The 19558-nt window shown below is 38.3% G+C and overlaps 1 protein-coding gene across 5 annotated transcripts in view; it reads left to right on the top strand.

The window, feature by feature from the left end:
- Positions 1-19558, top strand: part of Etfb (Electron transfer flavoprotein beta subunit) — a 105784-nt gene that overhangs the window by 70362 nt on the left and 15864 nt on the right. For all 5 annotated transcript variants that reach the window (XM_067151824.2, XM_067151816.2, XM_067151800.2 and 2 more), the window contains exons 5-6: positions 3379-3459; positions 3558-3698. In XM_067151824.2, coding sequence (XP_067007925.2) covers positions 3379-3459; positions 3558-3698 — 222 coding nt within the window. The remainder of the gene's footprint in view (positions 1-3378; positions 3460-3557; positions 3699-19558) is intronic.

Here is a 19558-nt window from a genome sequence, read left to right on the forward strand (position 1 = left end):
TTTACAAAAGGACCTCCAGGAAAGAGAGTAATAAAAAATGTTTCCCAATTTGGAATGGGATTCCTGGTTATACTAGCATATTAGATTCATTGGTGGACTTCTCATCGAACTCATCAAGAACTGCAACCTTAACGATTAGAGTAGAGAACAAAATATATACACTGATTAATGTCCATGCCCCAACAAATGAAAAAAACAGGACAAATAAAGAGGAAACTGAAATGTTTTGGGAGGAGTTTGACAAACTGATTTCAAATATCCCTGACAACCATGTTAAAATTATGCTTGGAGACTTCAACGCAAAAATTGGACAAGAGAGAAAATATCGCATAGTAGTAGGTAAATGGCCAGCACACAAATTGACAAATAGAAATGGTCAAAGATTAATTGAGCTTTGCACAAACCGTGGGCTTATTCTTAAAACCACAAGATTTAAGAGAAATGCCCTGGAAATGCCCTAATGTTAAACTGGGTGAGTTTCAGATAGACCCCGTAGCAGTGGATAAAAAATACCATAGAGAAATTTATAATGTCAAAGTCCTTCATGGGGTGGACATCGATTCTGATCATTATATTTCAAAGATGAAAAACAAGTTAACCCCAAGAAAACATCACAAACGATCTAAATTCACTAGAAGGAGGAAATATGACCCCTGCTACTTAATAAATAATGCTGTGTATACAGAGAGATCCAAAACACCTCTAAGCGACAAACTAGAAACGATAATTGATAAACTAAAAAATATTGTCGAAGAAATTGCTCCTATGAAATGGAGAAACACGCCTGGTGGAATGAGGAATGTGATATGGCAATACAGAAAAGACACAAAGCATGGCTAAGTGACCAACAAAAGAAAACTGCACAATCTCGAGATGAACTAACTATTGCTAGAAGACAAACGACCAAAGAACTTAGAAGAATCAAGATAGACCATAAAAAAGAAAGCCTAGCTATCATAGATGAATCATTCAAACAACATAAAACACGAGACTATTACAGGACATTTAAACAATATCAATCAGGGTATACTCTACCTACACTCATGATGAGAAATAAACAAGGACAACTAGCACACAATAATCAGGAGAATGCCAAAATTCTAGCTGATCACTTCAAAGAATTACTAAATGCTGAAGACCCAAAAGAATACCTAGAATTTTCACCTGATCCAAAAAATAAAACACGCTTAGACAAGGTTATTCCACCAGACTTCCATAAGGTACTTCAAGCGATTAACTGGCTCAGGAATTATAAAGCTGCAGGAGAAAATCAAGTGGTTGCAGAGCTGTGGAAGAATGCAAATAACCAAACACTTTAAAACCTACACAAACACATCATAGACATATGGAACTCTGAAAAACTGCCTGCAGAATGTCATACAGCTATAATTCATCCAGTACACAAAAAGGGGGATAGACTGGATCCAAATAATTGCCGAGGGATCTCTCTACTTGATATCATATAAGATCCTGTCTAGAATTATCCTCACGAGAATTCAAGAACAGCTTGACCAAGAACTTGGAGAGTATCTGGGGGATTTCGACCTGGAAGAAGTTGTCCTGACCAAATCGTTAGTCTTAAGTGGATTATGAACCATCAAAGAATGAGAAACAAAAAGCTAGTTATCACTTTTGTTGACTTCAAGAAAGCATATGACAGTATTCATCGTGAGTCATTACTTAAAATCCTTTAAAGAATTTGGGTTACACCAGAAACTCATTAATCTCTTTGGTGTTACCCTCAAAAACACTAGAGCAAAAGTTAAATTCCGAGGAGAGTTGTCTGAATCATTTGAAATCCGGACTGGACTTCAACAGGGGGATGGTCTCTCACCAATACTGTTTAACTGTGCATTGGAGAAAGTTGTACGAAAATGGTCTAAGAAATGTCAGCCAAACATCAAGATTGGCAAAAATATCAAACTCAATTTTCTAGCATTTGCAGATGACCTTGCAATACTTGCAAGTAGTGTGGAGGAGGCTAAACTCCAAATTGAAGAATTAGAACGAATAGCAGCAAAAATTGGGTTACAAATCTCCTTTGAAAAGACAGAAATGGTGCCATTGTTCAAAGTGGAAACATCACCTATCACACTGACTAATAACAAACAAATTAAGGTTGTTAATAAATTTAAATATCTTTGATAGATTATAACTTGAAACTTAGAAAATATCAGTTGAAAATAGAATTACCAAATTAAAACAAGCTGAACACATTACTTGGCCAACCTACAAGAAGAAATCTGTCTCAATAAATGCAAAATTTAAAAACTCCGTTATTAAGCCTGAAGCAACCTATGCTAGTGAAACCTTATGCAATTTGAATACAAAATCAACTACAGATAAATTACAGAAAATAGATAGACGAATCATTAGAACAATTCTAAACAAAAAACACCAAGTAGATGGACAATGGCGATTACTACCTAATGAAGTTGTATACCAGGAGACAGTCTATAATAGATACAATGCGGAAAAGAAGAGTTGCTTTTTTCTGTCACATATCACGACTACCAGAGACTAGGATACTCAAACATTTATTCAACTACTTTTGGAATAGTAAAACTAAAAATCACTGGTTCAAAGAAGTCCAAGAAGATTTAAATGAATTAGGCTTGACAATTCAACAAATTGAAAACAGAGAAGAGAGAGGATCCTGAGAGATATAACGACGTGAGACTTAAACTGAAGACCTATGCATGCAAACAGTACAACATAACTAAGAACGGGCAGCCAGGTCAGAGAGAATGAAACATTTCTGGGAACAAAAGAAGAAATATCATCCAAATTTGTAACCAATATTCATAAGACTTGACTGTATATAGATTGATTTCAGTGCTCCAATGTGGGTGTAAAATACATTTTTAAAAAAATAACAATAATAATTTTATGGCCTCGGCTACCAGTCCAGGTATTTTGATTTGGCACCATCTAGACTGCCTATGTTAATTTTGATGTTCTGTTTTAGTCTATCAGATGGCAGAATAAATAGGATTCCAATCTGTGACCGAGTTTTAATTAATTTTGTTGAATAATCTCCAAATGTGTCACCAGATATCTTTCACATGCCAACATTGCAAGACATGAAATGTAGAATTGATTTTTTCTGCCCTTCTGAAATCTGACTGCTGCTGCTGCTGGGTTTAAACCTGCAATCTTGGGATATGAAGGCCAACACTCTACCATTGATCCACAGAGGGAGCTATATTAATACTGAGAAATCATACCAGAAATCCTAGCACTCTAACAGAACTCATACTACAGTACTGTTGCAAATTATTAGTAGAATATTTGATATGCGGTGCCACAACCATTCATGTTGCTATGTAACTTTACTTTCTTTGGTGTACTAAATTACATCATGTCCTGTTATTTCAGGCCATTGATGATGATTCCAACCAAACAGCTCAGATGACTGCTGCTATTCTAGATTGGCCACAGGGAACATTTGCTTCAAAGGTAAATATTATTGATATACTGTAATGGAATACATAAACCAGTTGGTGTAAATATAAAATTTACCTTAAACATGTTGGGGTTTTTTTTTTTCCTCATAGATAGAGAAGGGAGATGGTAACCTCACAGTAACCAGAGAAATTGATGGTGGACTGGAAACTATAAAAATCAAGATGCCTGCCGTGGTCAGTGCCGACTTGCGACTGAATGAACCACGTTATGCTACACTACCTAATATTATGGTATGTATTCTATGAACATACAGAATGTGATAGATTAAACTGAACTTTCTTGAGTTTTGACAGTTTTTTTTAATTTTGTTGCTTGTGATTTACTGTTGCTGGGGTTGGCATTATTGTCTAAATGCATTCAATTTTGGTCATTATTCCAGCTATGGTAGGACTGGATTTGTCACTTTAATTAAATAAAGGAGAGATAGAGAGAGAAAGAGATTATGAGAAACACTTTAAATTGTGGGTTTTAAGTGAGGCAAAACATTCTAAAAAGGTACACGCTGTGAAAAAAGTTTTTGTATTTCTGAGTGTAGCATATGATTTTAATAGAAAGATGTAGAATAGTTTAAGAATATTGACGCGTAAAGAAAGCATTCAGGGGACCATTGTGATACATTTCAATATGGAACATTATGAAATTTTTATCTTTAAATCAAAGTTGGTGTCGTCGTGTTAATGCATTCAGTTTTGGTCACTATTCCAGCTATGGCAGGATGCATGCTTATGATTTGCCACTTCAGTTAAATAAAGGAGAGAGCAGTTATGGTATAAACTTGCAAGACAAACCACAATAATGTACAGGCTGTGAAAAAGTTTAGTGTTTCTGAATACAGCGTATTGATTCAAGTGTAATGGACTAGTATAACTTGGAAACAATTCTCTAAACCCATGGGTAAATAGTGAAAATATTGAGCTTGGTTAGTAGGTGTTGTTATTACTACTTGTGAGTTGTGGCTATGAAGTTGTTTATGCCTATTATTATTATTATTATTATTATTATTATTATTATTATTATTATTATTATTATTATTATTATTATATTATTATTATTATTATTATTATTATTATTATTTATGTAGTTATGTACGGATTTTATTTGGTATAAATCGTGGTCGTATCATTTATTAATTGTGTGTTGTATGATCTGTCTTGTGTAACAAAACATGTGAGGTTATGTCACAATACATTTGCTGTATGTACATTAATAAGAGTTTATTTAATGTAAGAACACGTAATTAATAGTATATAATTTATTATTACCTGTAAATATGATGTATAAATCCAATGTAATGTTGTGCAACACAGGGTAATAGTCCAGAACAACGCATCTTTGTCACTAGAATTGTATAGAAGATTCTATTCGTTTGTAAATAGGTTATTGGAGACTCGAGAAAATTCAAGAAAACATGTTGTGTCATGTTGCGTCATACTTCTCTAGAAGCCTGGCCAGGCAAAGTATATAAAGAGACAGTCTTGGGAGTGGAGTTGAGGTCTTCTTCATAGCCATGTTTTGTTCAAGATAGCAGTTCATTTGTGTGTGTGTGTGGGGGGGGGGGGGGGGGTAATTGTAAATAAAATTGTGTACACAATTGACAGCATCTCCTGTGTGCGTCTTTATAGTTACTACAGTATGACATTGGCAGAGAGATGAAGAATAGTTTAAGAATGTTGGCACATAACGAGAAGTATTCAGAGGATCAAAGTCCGGTTCCATGGCTAAATGGTTGGCATGGGTATGGGTTCAGGGGATCCTGGGTTCGATTCCCAGCTGGGCGGGGATTTTAACTTTCATTGTTAAATTCCTTTGCCTCAGTGGCTGGGTATTTGTGCCTTCTTCATTTTAGAAATCATCTTAGGTAGGGCCCCATCCTCACAGATACACAAGTCACCTACTGTCTGCATCTGACAAGAAGTCACGACAGCATGTAGGTATGGCACAAGTAACGCATATTACACTAAGCTACAAACATTAGCAGTGATAGATTACAGTGATAGACTTTGCAAGCTCTCTGAAACAGATGTATGCTTATGATTAAACTATTCATTATTCAGTACTTACAGGAAATGTTTAACTAAAGCACAATTGCACTACCACTTTGAAACTTCACAACAGCACCTTAGTTCACAAGAATCACTGCAGACGGGTCCGGCTCCACGCCTAAATGGTTAGCACGCTGGCCTTTGGTCCAGAGGGTCCCGGGTTCGATTCCCGGCCGGGTTGGGGATTTTAACCTTAATTGGTTAATTCCAATGGCTCGGGGGCTGGGTGTGTGTGCCATCTTAAACATTAGAATTCATCATAGGTAGGGCCCCATCCTCATAGATGTGCAGGTCGCCTATACGGCGTCAAATTGAAGGACCTGCACCAGGCCTCTCTGGAGGCCACACGCCATTATTACTGCAGACGGAACAGTTTATTGTCAGGCCTTGAGACTTGAAATTGGCGCATGCGCAGCAGCCATGTTTACTCCTTACACCCGTTATCCCGCATCTACATGACTTCTTATCAGATGACCATAGTACAGGGTATCAACTCAAAAGATTGCACCAGGTCTCTCCAGCGGCCATACACCAACACTGTTATAGAGGATCATTAATAGGAAAATGTATGGAAACCAAATTGATATGATTCTTGCTGGATTCATGCAGGATAAATGAAACTAGGGCTACCCAACGAATTGCAAAATTATTAGAATGAAGGCATTGGATATGACTAGTGAGTTAAACATTTGGTAACTAAATTAATGCAAGGTGCTTTTTTTTTTTGTTAGTGGCTTTATGTCGCTCCAACACAGATAGATCTTGTGGCGACGATAGGATAGGAAAGGCCTAGGAGTTGGAAGGAAGTGGCCGTGGCCTTAATTAAGGTACAGCATTTGCCTGGTGTGAAAATGGGAAACCATGGAAAACCATCTTCAGGGCTGCCTCATGCAAGCTCACAGCCGCATGCCTCTAACCGCACGGCCTACTCGCCCGGTAATATAAGTTTTGGTTGGTGTAAACAAATGATAGAGAAATTAGGGATTGGAATAATTTACCAAGGAACATATTAAAAAAATTTCCAACTTCTTTGAAACCATTTAAGAAGAGATTAAGTAAACAATTGATAGAAAATCTGCCACCTGGATGACAGCCCTAAATGCAGATCAGTGGTGATTGACTGTGATTGATGGATAGAACATAATCAAGGGTTATGAACTTCATGTTGTTGGTCCGTATTGAACTGAGATAACATATAAATTATACACAGGAGAGTTTTCCACCTATTCAGTACTAAGTTGTATTTACAATGTTATTTACATTACATGGGACTAGTTTCAACCCTACTCGGGGTCATCATCAGCCATATTAAACATACACAATATTGGCAAAATCCTAAAACATGTTTCTAAGCAGTAATAATCTTATGAATACATAATTTACAATATGAAGTGTGGTTGAATTAGGCAAGGGCTACGGCGCTCAATATGTTGCAAATGAATTTGAATATTACGTGTGACATAGGTGAGCAATAAATAATACAAGTACACTAACATTGTAAAAACTCTTGAATTAAAGTACAAATGAGGTGTTCTGTGTTGTAGGTTAAAAATTTTAGTATGAGTACTTGTATTATTTATTGCTCACCTATGTATACTCTCCTGTGTATAATTTATATGATGGGATAGAACATAAGCTTTTCAGTCTGTCAAACACAGGATGTAACTCTTAAAATACTACAACGTTTCTGTAAAAAATGGCCAGGTATAATTCTTCTGCCTGTGAAAGAATAACCGCATCTCAGAGGCCACTAACAAAGCCCTAAAAATTATTAAACAAGAAAATTCCGTTATAGATCCAAATTTCAAAACAACACTCAGCATTAAAAACCTAATCATCACAAAAAGCAAATAAAGGGAACACAACAGTCGTAATGGAAAATAAAAGATGAATACATAGAAAAAACAAGAATTCATTAACAACGACATTATAAAAGAAATCAAGCATGGCCCAACAAATAAAGCCCAAAACAAAATAAAACAAGCAATAAGCAGTAAGACTGAATAAGTCTTCTGTCCATTCTGGATGGGAATAATTGACTACTAGTCTGAACATGTAACTCAATATGAGTTAAGATATGAAATAACAGTTAGCCTTGAGGCTCGAAGTTAAACTTGAAGTAATTCAGCTCTGCTGCTGTACTGCTGGAAGTGATGTCTACCGCTGAACTAATAAGAGTGGGGTGAGAAGCCTTCATTTTGCATATATATCAACCTAAGTGACTCCTCATTTGGTATATATCACATGTTCCAATGAAATTGGAGTTTTCTCTCCCTGTTCTCTTTGCATGAATCCCTCTATCAAACCATCTCAAATAGCCTCTTCTTCATAGGTGGAGATTTGCTGGCATGAAAACACTTCCGACACTAAACTAGGTAAAGGGGTGTTGCTGAATTTAAATTGTCTGTATGAGGACTGTATTAAGCATTGACCTTAGCCTGCTTCTGTCGTCAAATTCCTGGAATCTCCCTTTGTCCGCCCTTTGTCCATAGCTTGACTGCTATATGATGTCCCAAGCGCTCAAGGAAGTCCTTGCGAGTCAATTTTAGCCTGGGTGTTGCAATATCTTACCTCTATGAAACACTCTTTCAGCTCTTGCTAACATTTACCGTATACAGTATAATGAGATGAAAATGACAATGTGAAATGATAAAATAGCCTTATAAATATATATATACGAGGGCAGATTGGAAAGTAATGCACAATAACTTTTTTCTCCCCTGGTATTGCAGCTGGAATGTTGAAATTTCACGACAATGTAGTTTGAAGTTTGCGCTGCAGAGGGTTTTTTTTTTTTTTTTTTTTTTTTTCATGTACAGCTCTAGCAGGAGAAGCCTGAACTAAAAAACAAACATGGCACACATGTTACTGTCATCTACGTGTGAAGAGTAGCGAAGTGTAGTTCGATATTTATGTGCCAAATTTCACAGAGTGAAATTCATAGCGACATGCATGGCGTGTATGGGGACGACTGTCTGGACCGTGACAGTGTCTCCAGATGGTGTGCATTCTTCCAAAAGAGCCATGTGAACCTTAGTGATTCGCCACGCTCCAGGCGGCTGGTAACAGCTTCAACTCCGCAGAATGTCCTTGCCATTGAGGTAGTTTTGAACGACCGGTGTGTGCACCTGTGAACCTTATCGCAGACGTTCAACATTTCCTATGGTGCGGTATACGGCATTGTTCATGACACATTGAAAATCCGCAAAGTTAGTGCTCGCTGGGTGCCTAAGAACCTGACAGACAACAACAAGTGCCAGCGAATGATGACAAGCATGGATCACTTAACGTGTTTCTGAAAGGAATCGTCACTGGTGATGAGTCGTGGGCGTACCACTACATGCTCAAAACCAAGCAGGCCTCTATGGAGTGAAAACATGCTGGTTTCCTAGTATGAAAAAAATTGAAACTGACTCACTCTGCTAGGAAAGTGCTTGTAACAGTGTTCTGGGACATGTTTCGTGTGTTATTGGCAGACTTTGCTGAACACGGGACCACTGTGAATGCTGGAGCCTACATTAAAACTTTGGTTAAGTCGTGCCGTGCCCTTTGTGACAAACGCTCCAACATTAATGCTGACGGTGTCAAACTTCTTCATGACAATGCCCGTCCCCATGTTGCTGCTCCTGTTTGTGAGAAACTCAACAAATTTTGGTGGGTGGTGCTCCAGCATCCACCATGCAGTCCAGACCTGGTACCATCGGACTTTCATTTGTTTGGTCCCATGAAGAAATTCCTGGCTAGCAAACACTTTACGACAGATGGGTATACTCCAACTGAACAGACTTCTACGAACAGGGCATATTGAAACTGGTACCACGATGGGAGAAATTTGTTGAGAAACTTTGTAACTATGTACAAAAGTAGGTCAAAGATGTAAGTTTATTTTTGTGATTTGTTTGGTTTTGATGCATATTAAATTTATAGGGAAAAGTGTTACGTTTCGTGTTTTTGACAGTGATAAACTGGTAAGTTCTACTAACTTGTAGATACTGAAAAGAAAACTGGCTTCTCTTCTTAACAAGTGTGATTGATGGTGCAGTGTTTGGGACTGTATTTTCAACGGCACACTACTAGTGTGCGATACCTTCTGGCAGATAAATTTGGTCATCTATCAATGTTATAATAAATCTGAAGAAATCACTCACTCACTCCATAGGCTTCTGAGGGATGTGAAGTTCCCGTGCCGATCTCACAATACTCTTCCATCCTTTTCAATCTTGAAACTGCTCTTCCCAGTCTTTCTTTCTTTCTTTCTTTCTTTCTTTCTTTATTCGTGTCAGAAGTATCAATTTTACTTACAGATATTTAACAAAAAGCAACAAGATATCTACATTCCTACTATACAAATATACAAGTCTATTATACAATCACAGATAGAGCAACAATATTCGAGAGCTAGATGATGCTTGCCCAGTATTGGGCGACGTCAGTAGCGTTGGGGGAGGCTGCAATCAAGTCTTTCATAGTGCATATTGAAGGACATAAAACACACTGACATAGATGTTGGATCGTCTGCTGCTCTCCGCAATCACAAAGTGATGAATCACTTGAGAAGCCCCACTTCCGCAAATTTACTTTTGTTCTGCCGACTTCTGTACGGAGTCTGCTAAGGGCTTTCCATACTGTCCACTTCTCTTGGTGTCCACATGGAAGACTTTCCTTCGGCTCTATCCAGTTGGATAGGTGGTGGATTCTTTCTTTCCACATTGTGACTCTAGCATTCTCTGCTTTCCCCTCAAGGTTAACTGATGTGCGGAGAAAACTTTTTCTAGATTTTAGCCTCTGTGTGGCTGGGTGGTATCCATAGAGAGGATGTGCTTCTGAAGAAGATGACTGGAGCCTTTCTTTGTTAGCTGCTACCTCCCTACGAAATCTCACCGGGAGCAATACCAGCTAAAAATTGGACCTTCTCAATGGGTGTAGGTTTCAAACATCCAGTAATGATCCTGCAGCTTTTGTTTAAAGCGATGTCGACCTGCTTCGTATGAGCTGACCTGTACCAAACCGGGGAGGCATATTCTCCTTCAGAATAGCATAGAGCTAGAGCTGATGTTCTAATTGTTTGTGGTTGTGTTCCCCAACTTGTTCCTGATAACTTTCGTAGAATGTTGTTTCTGGCAGCTATCTTTTGTTTCAGGTTTTGGCAATGTTATCAATTTGGAGGGTCCGGCATACCTTCATGATCTCCTTCTTCCAGGTGCTTCGGGGTCTTCCTGAAGGTCTTTTCCCATTAATAGATCCCTTGTATAGATCTACTGGTGCTCTGTTATCCTGCATCTTCATCACATGTCCAGCCCAGCGCAGTCTGTTGGATTCTATCACACCCATTATAGTGTGTTGTTGAGAGAGGGTGCAAATCTCATAATTAGATTCTTTCTGCCAGCTTTGAGGGATAGGGTCGAACCATGGGCCAAATATTTTTCTATAAACTTTATTCTCAAAGACTTGCAACTGCTGCTGCTCTTTCTTGGTTATACTCCATGTCTCGGAACCATACAGTAGTACTGGTCGAATGATTGTATTGTAGATAATCATTTTTGCATTCCTTGTTAAAAACTGGAGCCTAATATAGAGCTCATAGAGTAAAATGCCTTATTTGCATTCTTAATTCTAGCTTGGTGTTCCTGTTACCTTTGGTTTTGCTCATCGATTAATACACCAAGGAATTTAAACTCCTCTACTCTTTTAAATATATACTTCCCAATCTTCAAAGGCAATCTGGCAACCTCCTTACGATTCGGTCTTTGTACAACCATGTAATGTGTCTTTTTATCATTTACCCGTAAGCCAATTTTTGCTACCATTTCCTCCAGTTCCACAAATAACTGCCTAATTTCTAATTCATTGCGGCCAATAAGAACAATATCATCTGTATATGCAAGGACTTTATGTTGTCTCCCCAATATGATGCCAGCAGGTACAAGAGCTAATTTCCTGATAATCTTCTCCAGTACAATGTTGAATAGAAGAGGAGATAGTGCATCCCCTTGTCTCAGACCAGTTTTATTCTGGAAGGAACTTGATTTTCTGGCCTTGAGCAAAACGCAGCTAACATTACCATCCATACACAGTTTGCACATGTTAATTAATTTTATGGGAAAGCCAAACTTCATCATGATGTTCCACAGGCCTTCTGTATGGATTGAATCATATGCCTTGAATAAATCTATAAAGAGATAATGAGCGAACTCCTTGTGTTCCCACACCTTATCATTAATAGTCTTAATTGCAAATATGTTGTCACCGGGCAAGTTGGCCGTGTGGTTAGGGGCGCGCGGCTGTGAGCTTGCATCCGGGAGATAGTGGGTTCGAACCCCACTGTCGGCAGCCCTGAAGAGGGTTTTCCTTGGTTTCCCATTTTCACGCCAGGCAAATGCTGGGGCTGTACCTTATTTAAGGCCACGGCCGCTTCCTTCCCAATCCCAGGCCTTTCCTTTCCCATCATCGCCATAAGACCTATCTGTGTCGGTGCGACGTAAAGCCAGTTGCAGAAATATATATGTTGTCTGTAGTAGATCTCTTACTACGAAAACCATTCTGATAGTCCCCAACAACATTTTCTTCAAATGGTTTTAAATGCTGTAAAAGAATAAAAGAATTTTGTAGGCCGTGTTTACAAGAGATATGCCATGATAATTTTTAAGTTCTTCCTTATCTCTCCTTTATGAATTGGGACAATAAGTGATTCTTGCCATTCTTTTGGAATAACTTCATCGTGCCATATCCTTAGAATGATCTTATATATGTATTTATGTAATCTTTCTCCACCGTATTTAATAATCTCAGCAGGAATGTTGTCACTACCTAAAGCTTTATTATTTTTTACATGTATAATACTCTGTAATACCTCTTGATATGATGGCTCTGGTATTTGTTCTTCTGATGGGGAATTAGATGGTACATTCAGGGAAACTGGATGGCCTAGGGAGCGGTGATAAGGGAACAGGGAACTGGAAATCAAGTAGGGATGACATAAAATTGTTTAGTGTTGAACTGTAGAAGTATTGTAAGGAAAGGAATAGAATTAAGTAATTTAATAGATATATATTTACCAGATATTGTAATAGGAGTTGAATCATGGCTGAGAAATGATATAATGGATGCAGAAATTTTCTCACGGCACTGGAGTGTGTATCGTAGAGATAGGATAGGAAGGGTGGGAGGGGGAGTGTTCATTCTGGTGAAAGAAGAATTTGTAAGCTACGAAAAAGTTAAAGATGAGACACATGAAATTCTAGGTGTAAGGCTCATTTCTAAAGATCAGGAAAGGGTAGCACTGACGCGGATTCAGAATTATTTGATAGGATAGTCAGCTATGTAGGAAACGACATGGAAAGAAATGTGATTGTAGCGGGAGATCTGAATTTGCCAGATGTCAATTGGGAAGGAAATGCGAACGACCGGAAGCATGACCAACAAATGGCAAATAAGTTAATATGGGAAGGACAGCTGATTCAGAAAGTGATGGAACCAACCAGAGGGAAAAATATCCTGGATGTCGTGCTGATAAAACCAGATGAGCTCTATAGGGAAACTGAAGTAATAGATGGTATTAGTGATCATGAAGCTGTTTTTGTGGTAGTTAAAAATAAATGTGATAGAAAGGAAGGTCTTAAAAGTAGGACTGTTAGGCAGTACCATATGGCTGATAAAGCAGGCATGAGGCAGTTTCTAAAAAGTAACTATTGATTGGTGGAAAACGGTAAATAAAAATGTAAACAGACTCTGGGATGGGTTTAAAGAAATTGTTGAGGAATGCGAAAACAGGTTTGTACCATTAAGGGTGGTAAGGAATGGTAAAGACCCACCTTATTATAATAGAGAAATAAAGAGACTAAGAAGGAGGTGCAGACTGAAAAGAAATAGAGTTAGAAATGGCTGTGGAAGTAAGGAGAAATTGAAGGAACTTACTAGAAAATTGAATCTAGCAAAGAAGGCAGCTAAGGATAACATGATGGCAAGCATAATTGGCAGTCATACGAATTTTAGTGAAAAATGGACGGGTATGTATAGGTATTTTAAGGCAGAAACAGGTTCCAAGAAGGACATTCCAGGAATAATTAATAAACAAGGGGAGTGTGTATGTGAGGATCTTCAAAAGGCAGAAGTATTCAGTCAGCAGTATGTAAAGATTGTTGGTTACAAGGATAATGTCGAGATAGAGCAGGAGACTAAGGCCAAAGAAGTAATAAAATTTACATATGATAACAATGACATTTACAATAAGATACAAAAGTTGAAAACTAGAAAAGTGGCTGGAATTGATCAGATTTCTGGGGATATACTAAAGACAATGGGTTGGGATATAGTACCATATCTGAAGTACTTATTTGATTATTGTTTGGTCGGACGAGCTATACCAGATGAATGGAGAGTTACTATAGTAGCCCCTGTGTATAAAGTCTCCAGTAGTCTCCCATGATCCACCCTATCAAATGCTTTAGACAGGTCAGTCGCGATACAATCCATTTGACCTCCTGAATTCAAGGTATCTGCTGTATTTTGCCAGAATCCTACAAGTTGAGCTTCAGCGGAATAACCTTCCCTAAATGTGAATATCCTTCTACCCAAACAATATATAATTTCACAAACATGTCTAATATAATGAGAAATAATGCTTTCCCAAAGCTTACATTCAATGCATGTCAAACAGACTAGCTTGTAATTTTCAGCTTTATGTCTATCACCCTTTATTTTATACCCAGGGGCTACTATAGCAACTCTCCATTCATTTGGTATTACTCATCATGCAAACAATAATCAAATAAGTACTTCAGATATGGTACTATATCCCAATCCATTGTCTTTAGTATATCCCCAGAAATCTGATCAATTACAGTCATTTTCTAGTTTTCAAACTTTGTATCTTATTGTAAATATCATTGTTATCATAGGTAAATTTTAATACTTCTTTAGCCTTAGTCTCCTCCTCTATCTGGACATTATCCTTGTAACCAACAATCTTTACATACTGCTGACTGAATACTTCTGCCTTTTGAAGATCCTCACATACACACTCCCCTTGTTCATTAATGATTCCTGGAATGTCCTTCTTGGAACCTGTTTCTGCCTTAAAGTACCTATACATACTCTACCATTTTTCACTAAAATTTGTATGACTGCCAGTTATGCTTGCCATCATGTTATCCTTAGCTGACTTCTTTGCTAGATTCAATTTCCTTCAATTTCTTCTTACTTCCACAGCCATTTCTAACTCTATTTCTTTCCAACCTGCACCTCCTTCTGAGTCTCTTACTTCTCTGTTACCATTCCTTACCACCTTTAAAGGTACAAACTTATTTTCACATTCCTCAACAATTGGTTTAAACCCATCCCAGAGTCTGCTGTTTACATTTTTATTTACCGTTTTCCACCGATCATAGTTACTTTTTTTAAACTCCCTCATGCCTGTTTTATCAGCCATATCTTACTGCCTAATAGTCCTAATTTTAAGACTTTCCTTTCTATCACATTTATTTTTAACTATGACAAAAAGAGCTTTGTGATTACTAATACCATCTATTTCTTCAGTTTTTTTATAGAGCTCTTCTGGTTTTACCATCACCACGTCCAGAATATTCTTCCCCTAGTTGGTTCCATCACTTTCTGAATCATCTGCCCTTCCCATATTAACTTACTTGCCATTTGTTGGTCATGCTTCCTGTCGTTCACATTACCTTCCCAACTGACGTTTGGTAAATTGAGATCACCCGCTACAATCACATTCCTTTCTATATCATTTCCCACAAAGCTGATTATCTTGTCGAATAATTCTGAATCAGCGTCAGCTCTACCCTTTTCTGGTCTGTACACTCCAAAGACATAAAGTTGCCTATTATCTTTAGAGATGAGCCTTACACCTAGAATTTCACGTTTGTCATCTTTAACTTTTCGTAGCTTACAAATTCTTTTTTCACCAGAAATAAATACTCCCCTCCTACCGTTCGTATCCTATCTCTATATACACACTCCAGTTCCGTGAGAAAATTTCTGCATCCATTATATCATTTCTCAGCCATGATTCAACGCCTATTACAATATCTGGTAAGTATATATCTATTAAATTACTTAATTCTATTCCTTTCTTTACAATACCTCTACAGTTGAGCACTAACATTTTTATGTCATCCCTATTTGACTTCCAGTTCCCTGTACACTTATCACCGCTCCCTAGGTCATTGTCTAAAAATCCCTCTCTCCAAATCTTTTTTAACCTTTTGTGTCTAAAGCCCCCTCTTTCCTTCATTTCTTCTTATATTATCTCTTTGTATATATTTTCCAAGATGATGATAGTTCACAAATTGTGAATTACCACAGGGATCCTGAATTCTAAATGAAAGCTAACTAGAAAGGTACACACTACTCTATAGAATAAACTGACCCACAACGATATTGTGAATATCACAAATCAGAATCTGTAAAATGCCATCTGACTCGTTGGCTGAATGGTCAGCGTTGAGGCCTTCGGTTCAGAGGGTCCCGGGTTTGATTCCTGGCCGGGTTGGGGATTTTAATCATCTCTGATTTAATTCTTCTGGCTGGGGACTGGGTGTTTGTGTTTGTCCCAACATTTTCCTCTTCATATTCAGACAACACACTACACTACCAACCACCACAGAAACACGCAATGGTGATTACATCCCTCCATATAGGGTTGGCGTCAGGAAGGGCATCCGGCCGTAAAACAGGTACAATGATATAGATGTTGACTCCCATAGGGAGCCAGAAACATTTGTCCCGAATGAGTAAATTTATAATACCAATATAAATGGTCCGTTATTGGACATTATAAATTTTCCAGCTAACTCATTTCACGGTATGCACTTGCCATGGGTCTTGGTGGGTGTGCTATGTACCAACTGATGAGCCTAACTTAGCACAGTGGGGCGAAACGGTGGCAACCAGGCAGGTTCGATCCTGGCTCAGTCCGGTGGTATTTGAATGTGCTCAAATACGTCGGCCTCATGTCAGTAAATTTACTGGCACGTAAAATAACTCCCCCGAGACTAAATTCCGGCACCTCGGCGTCTCGGAAAACCGTGGAAGTAGTTAGTGGGACGTAAAGCAAATAACATTTTTTTTTAATTGACAGCCTGTTTCCAGTCATTCGACCGGGTCAGGAATGGAATGAATGAAGCCCCTGTCTAGCAGCGAGGACAGGAATTGCGCCGAAGCCTGTCACACTCCTCTAGGGCAATGATTAATGACTGACTGATGAAATGATATGATATTGGAGAGTGTTGCTGGAATGAAAGATGACAGGGAAAACTGGAGGTCCTGGAGAAAACCTGTCCCACCTCTGCTTTGACCAGCACAAATCTCACATGGAGTGACCGGGATTTGAACCACAGAACCCAGCGGTGAGAGGCCGGCATGCTGCCGCCTGAGCCACGGAGGCTCCAAAGCAAATATCATTATTATTATTATTATTATTATTATGATTATTATTATTATTACAAAATACTCTTGTCTTAGCATGTAAAAACCTTTCGTTCTATTGCTATTACTTCCTAAAATAATTGAAATACATGGCCTTTAAAATATTGGTTACTGGTACACTGTTAAAATATTATTATACTACACGTGCTTGTCATTAGACGCAATTGTCGTGATATAAAATAAAAGTTCGCTACTGGAACCTTATTTGTTCATTATTTTAAAATTGTTAAATAGTCTTCTCTATTGCACAGTCACTTGTTTTGTTCTTGTATCAATCCATTGAAATGTTCTTCTATTGGTGTACTAATGTCTAAGGCGAATCCATATTACATTTCCCATTGTCAGCCAGGCTTCCCACTAATCTACAATCAGTTCAGTGTCAGTTCGCCTGTCATACACACTTTGCAAACCCATCACATGTGTACGAGGTGCTTACATGACTGGTATCCATTCTGAGGCTGAACTCACTCCCAGGAAACTGCTTGCGCTTCAATATGTCCTTGTCCGACTTCACACCGTCAGATGCGGCATGCAAAACCGCGCATGCTGTTCTTGTTTATATCTCAAAAAGTAATTGTCCAATTTTGAAAATACTTGCATATTTGAACTTGTACGTAGTTGAACTTTTAGGCCAGCTGTATAAATTTGTGCTGTTCCATTTAAAAATATGGAGTTAATATCAATATCTCGGTTATTAATCACCCTATGAGACTAAGTAGCACGTTGTTTTACAAGACCCTGGGTACCATTTACAAATATGAAAACAGAATGCCGATATCTTTAATCGTTTAGAAGTTATTTCCGTGTAACATGTTAGGTGAATAACCCTGTATATGAAAGTCATGTGAATGTCTACTAGTGGCAGCGAACGAGTGTGTGGAGCCTTGCTACTACGAGAGAGGAGCGCCTGTATGCTGGAGGGAGTGTCCTTTCCTTGTGTAGGAAGGGATGGAACAGAAGGGGGAAGAGAAGAGGGAAGGCGAGAGGGGTGTTGAAGGAGATCCTTTCCTTTTTTTTTTTTAAATACTTATTTATTGTTGCTTTAACTTAGAAAGTCATATTGTGACATTCATAATTATACATAAAGGATAATTACATTGATTACATAGCGTTACAATTACAAAAGTAATAACAGTACATATTGATCAGATAGTGATAACATGTCATTGAATAGATTTGTTTCTAAAAAAAAACTTAATGATGTTTTTACACTGAGTATCTTTGTTCAAGATGTCACACTATTATTCTGGTTTAAATTACACAATTGTCTTTGTTGATCGTATAGATGACATTCTAGTAAAATGTGGTCAACAGTTTTTCTTTTTTGACAGGTGTCACTTATTGGTGGAGGTTTCTTAGAGAAGATACGTGCATGAGTCAGTTTGCCATGGCCTATACGTATTCTAGTAATAAGCACTTGTTCTCGGCGCTGAAGGAATGAAATATCAAATTTATCTGTAGATCCACGCCTGATATCGTGGAGTCTTGTGGGTTGTTCCCATGTCCACTCAGTTAACCATTGTTTTCGGATCTTTGTAGTAAGAAAAGGAGCAACATCGGTGTGAGAAATTGGAAAGTTTGGATCATGTACAGGAAGACGAGTTGCTTCTTTAGCTGATATGTCAGCTTGTTCATTGCCTTTTATTCCCTTATGTGAAGGGATCCATATTATGGTAACTTGCTGTCCTTTATTTTTCACAGTATTGTAAGTCTGCAGTATGTTTGGGCTAATGTATTTGAGGATGATGCATTTTGAATGAGTTTTACTGTTGATAAAGAATCACTAAGGATTAAAAAAGGCTCTTTTTGGGGGGAACTCTCTATGGATTCCATAGCTTTTAGGATAGCATACAGTCCACATGTGAATAAGGAGCATGTAGCTGGTAGTGTATACTTCACTGTGTGATCAGGGTGGACAACAGCACAGCCGCTGCCATATTCGGTTTTTGAGCCATCAATGTCTATAGGAGTGTGTCTGGGCAGACTTTCATATTTTTCAGATAGCATTTGTTTAAATAAGGTACTGTCTGTTGTTTCTTTATTGAATTCACTTAAATCTAATATTATTATTGGTGGTTCAGCTTTCCATGGAGGGAATGTGATGTCTTTTTTAGTTCTTGAAGCAATCAGGGGAACTGAAGAATTAATTTCCTGTAAGTATTGCGTAAACCTAATGTGGAAGGGTATATGTCTCTTTTGTTGCGAGGAATAGCGTTGAGGCTGATTACGTGGGTCCGAGCTCGATAGCTGCAGTCGCTTAATTGTGGCCAGTATCCAGTATTCGGGAGATAGTAGGTTCGAACCCCACTGTCGGCAGCCCTGAAGATGGTTTTCCGTGGTTTCCCATTTTCACATCAGGCAAATGCTGGGGCTGTACCTTAATTAAGGCCACGGCCGCTTCCTTTCCACTCCTAGAACCTTCCCGTCCCATCGTCGCAATAAGACCTATCTGTGTCGGTGCGACGTAAAGCAACTAGCAAAAGATAGCGTGGGAAAACATACTTGTGTGCTCTGGAGTGAGGAGAGGCCGCTATCTTCACTGCGTAGTTGATAGTCAGTTGTTTTCTGAGAGTCCGAAGCGGGGGTTCATTAGCTTCTATTAATAA

The sequence above is a fragment of the Anabrus simplex genome, chromosome 1 (assembly GCF_040414725.1).
Source record: "Anabrus simplex isolate iqAnaSimp1 chromosome 1, ASM4041472v1, whole genome shotgun sequence".
Taxonomy (NCBI): Eukaryota; Metazoa; Arthropoda; class Insecta; order Orthoptera; family Tettigoniidae; genus Anabrus; species Anabrus simplex.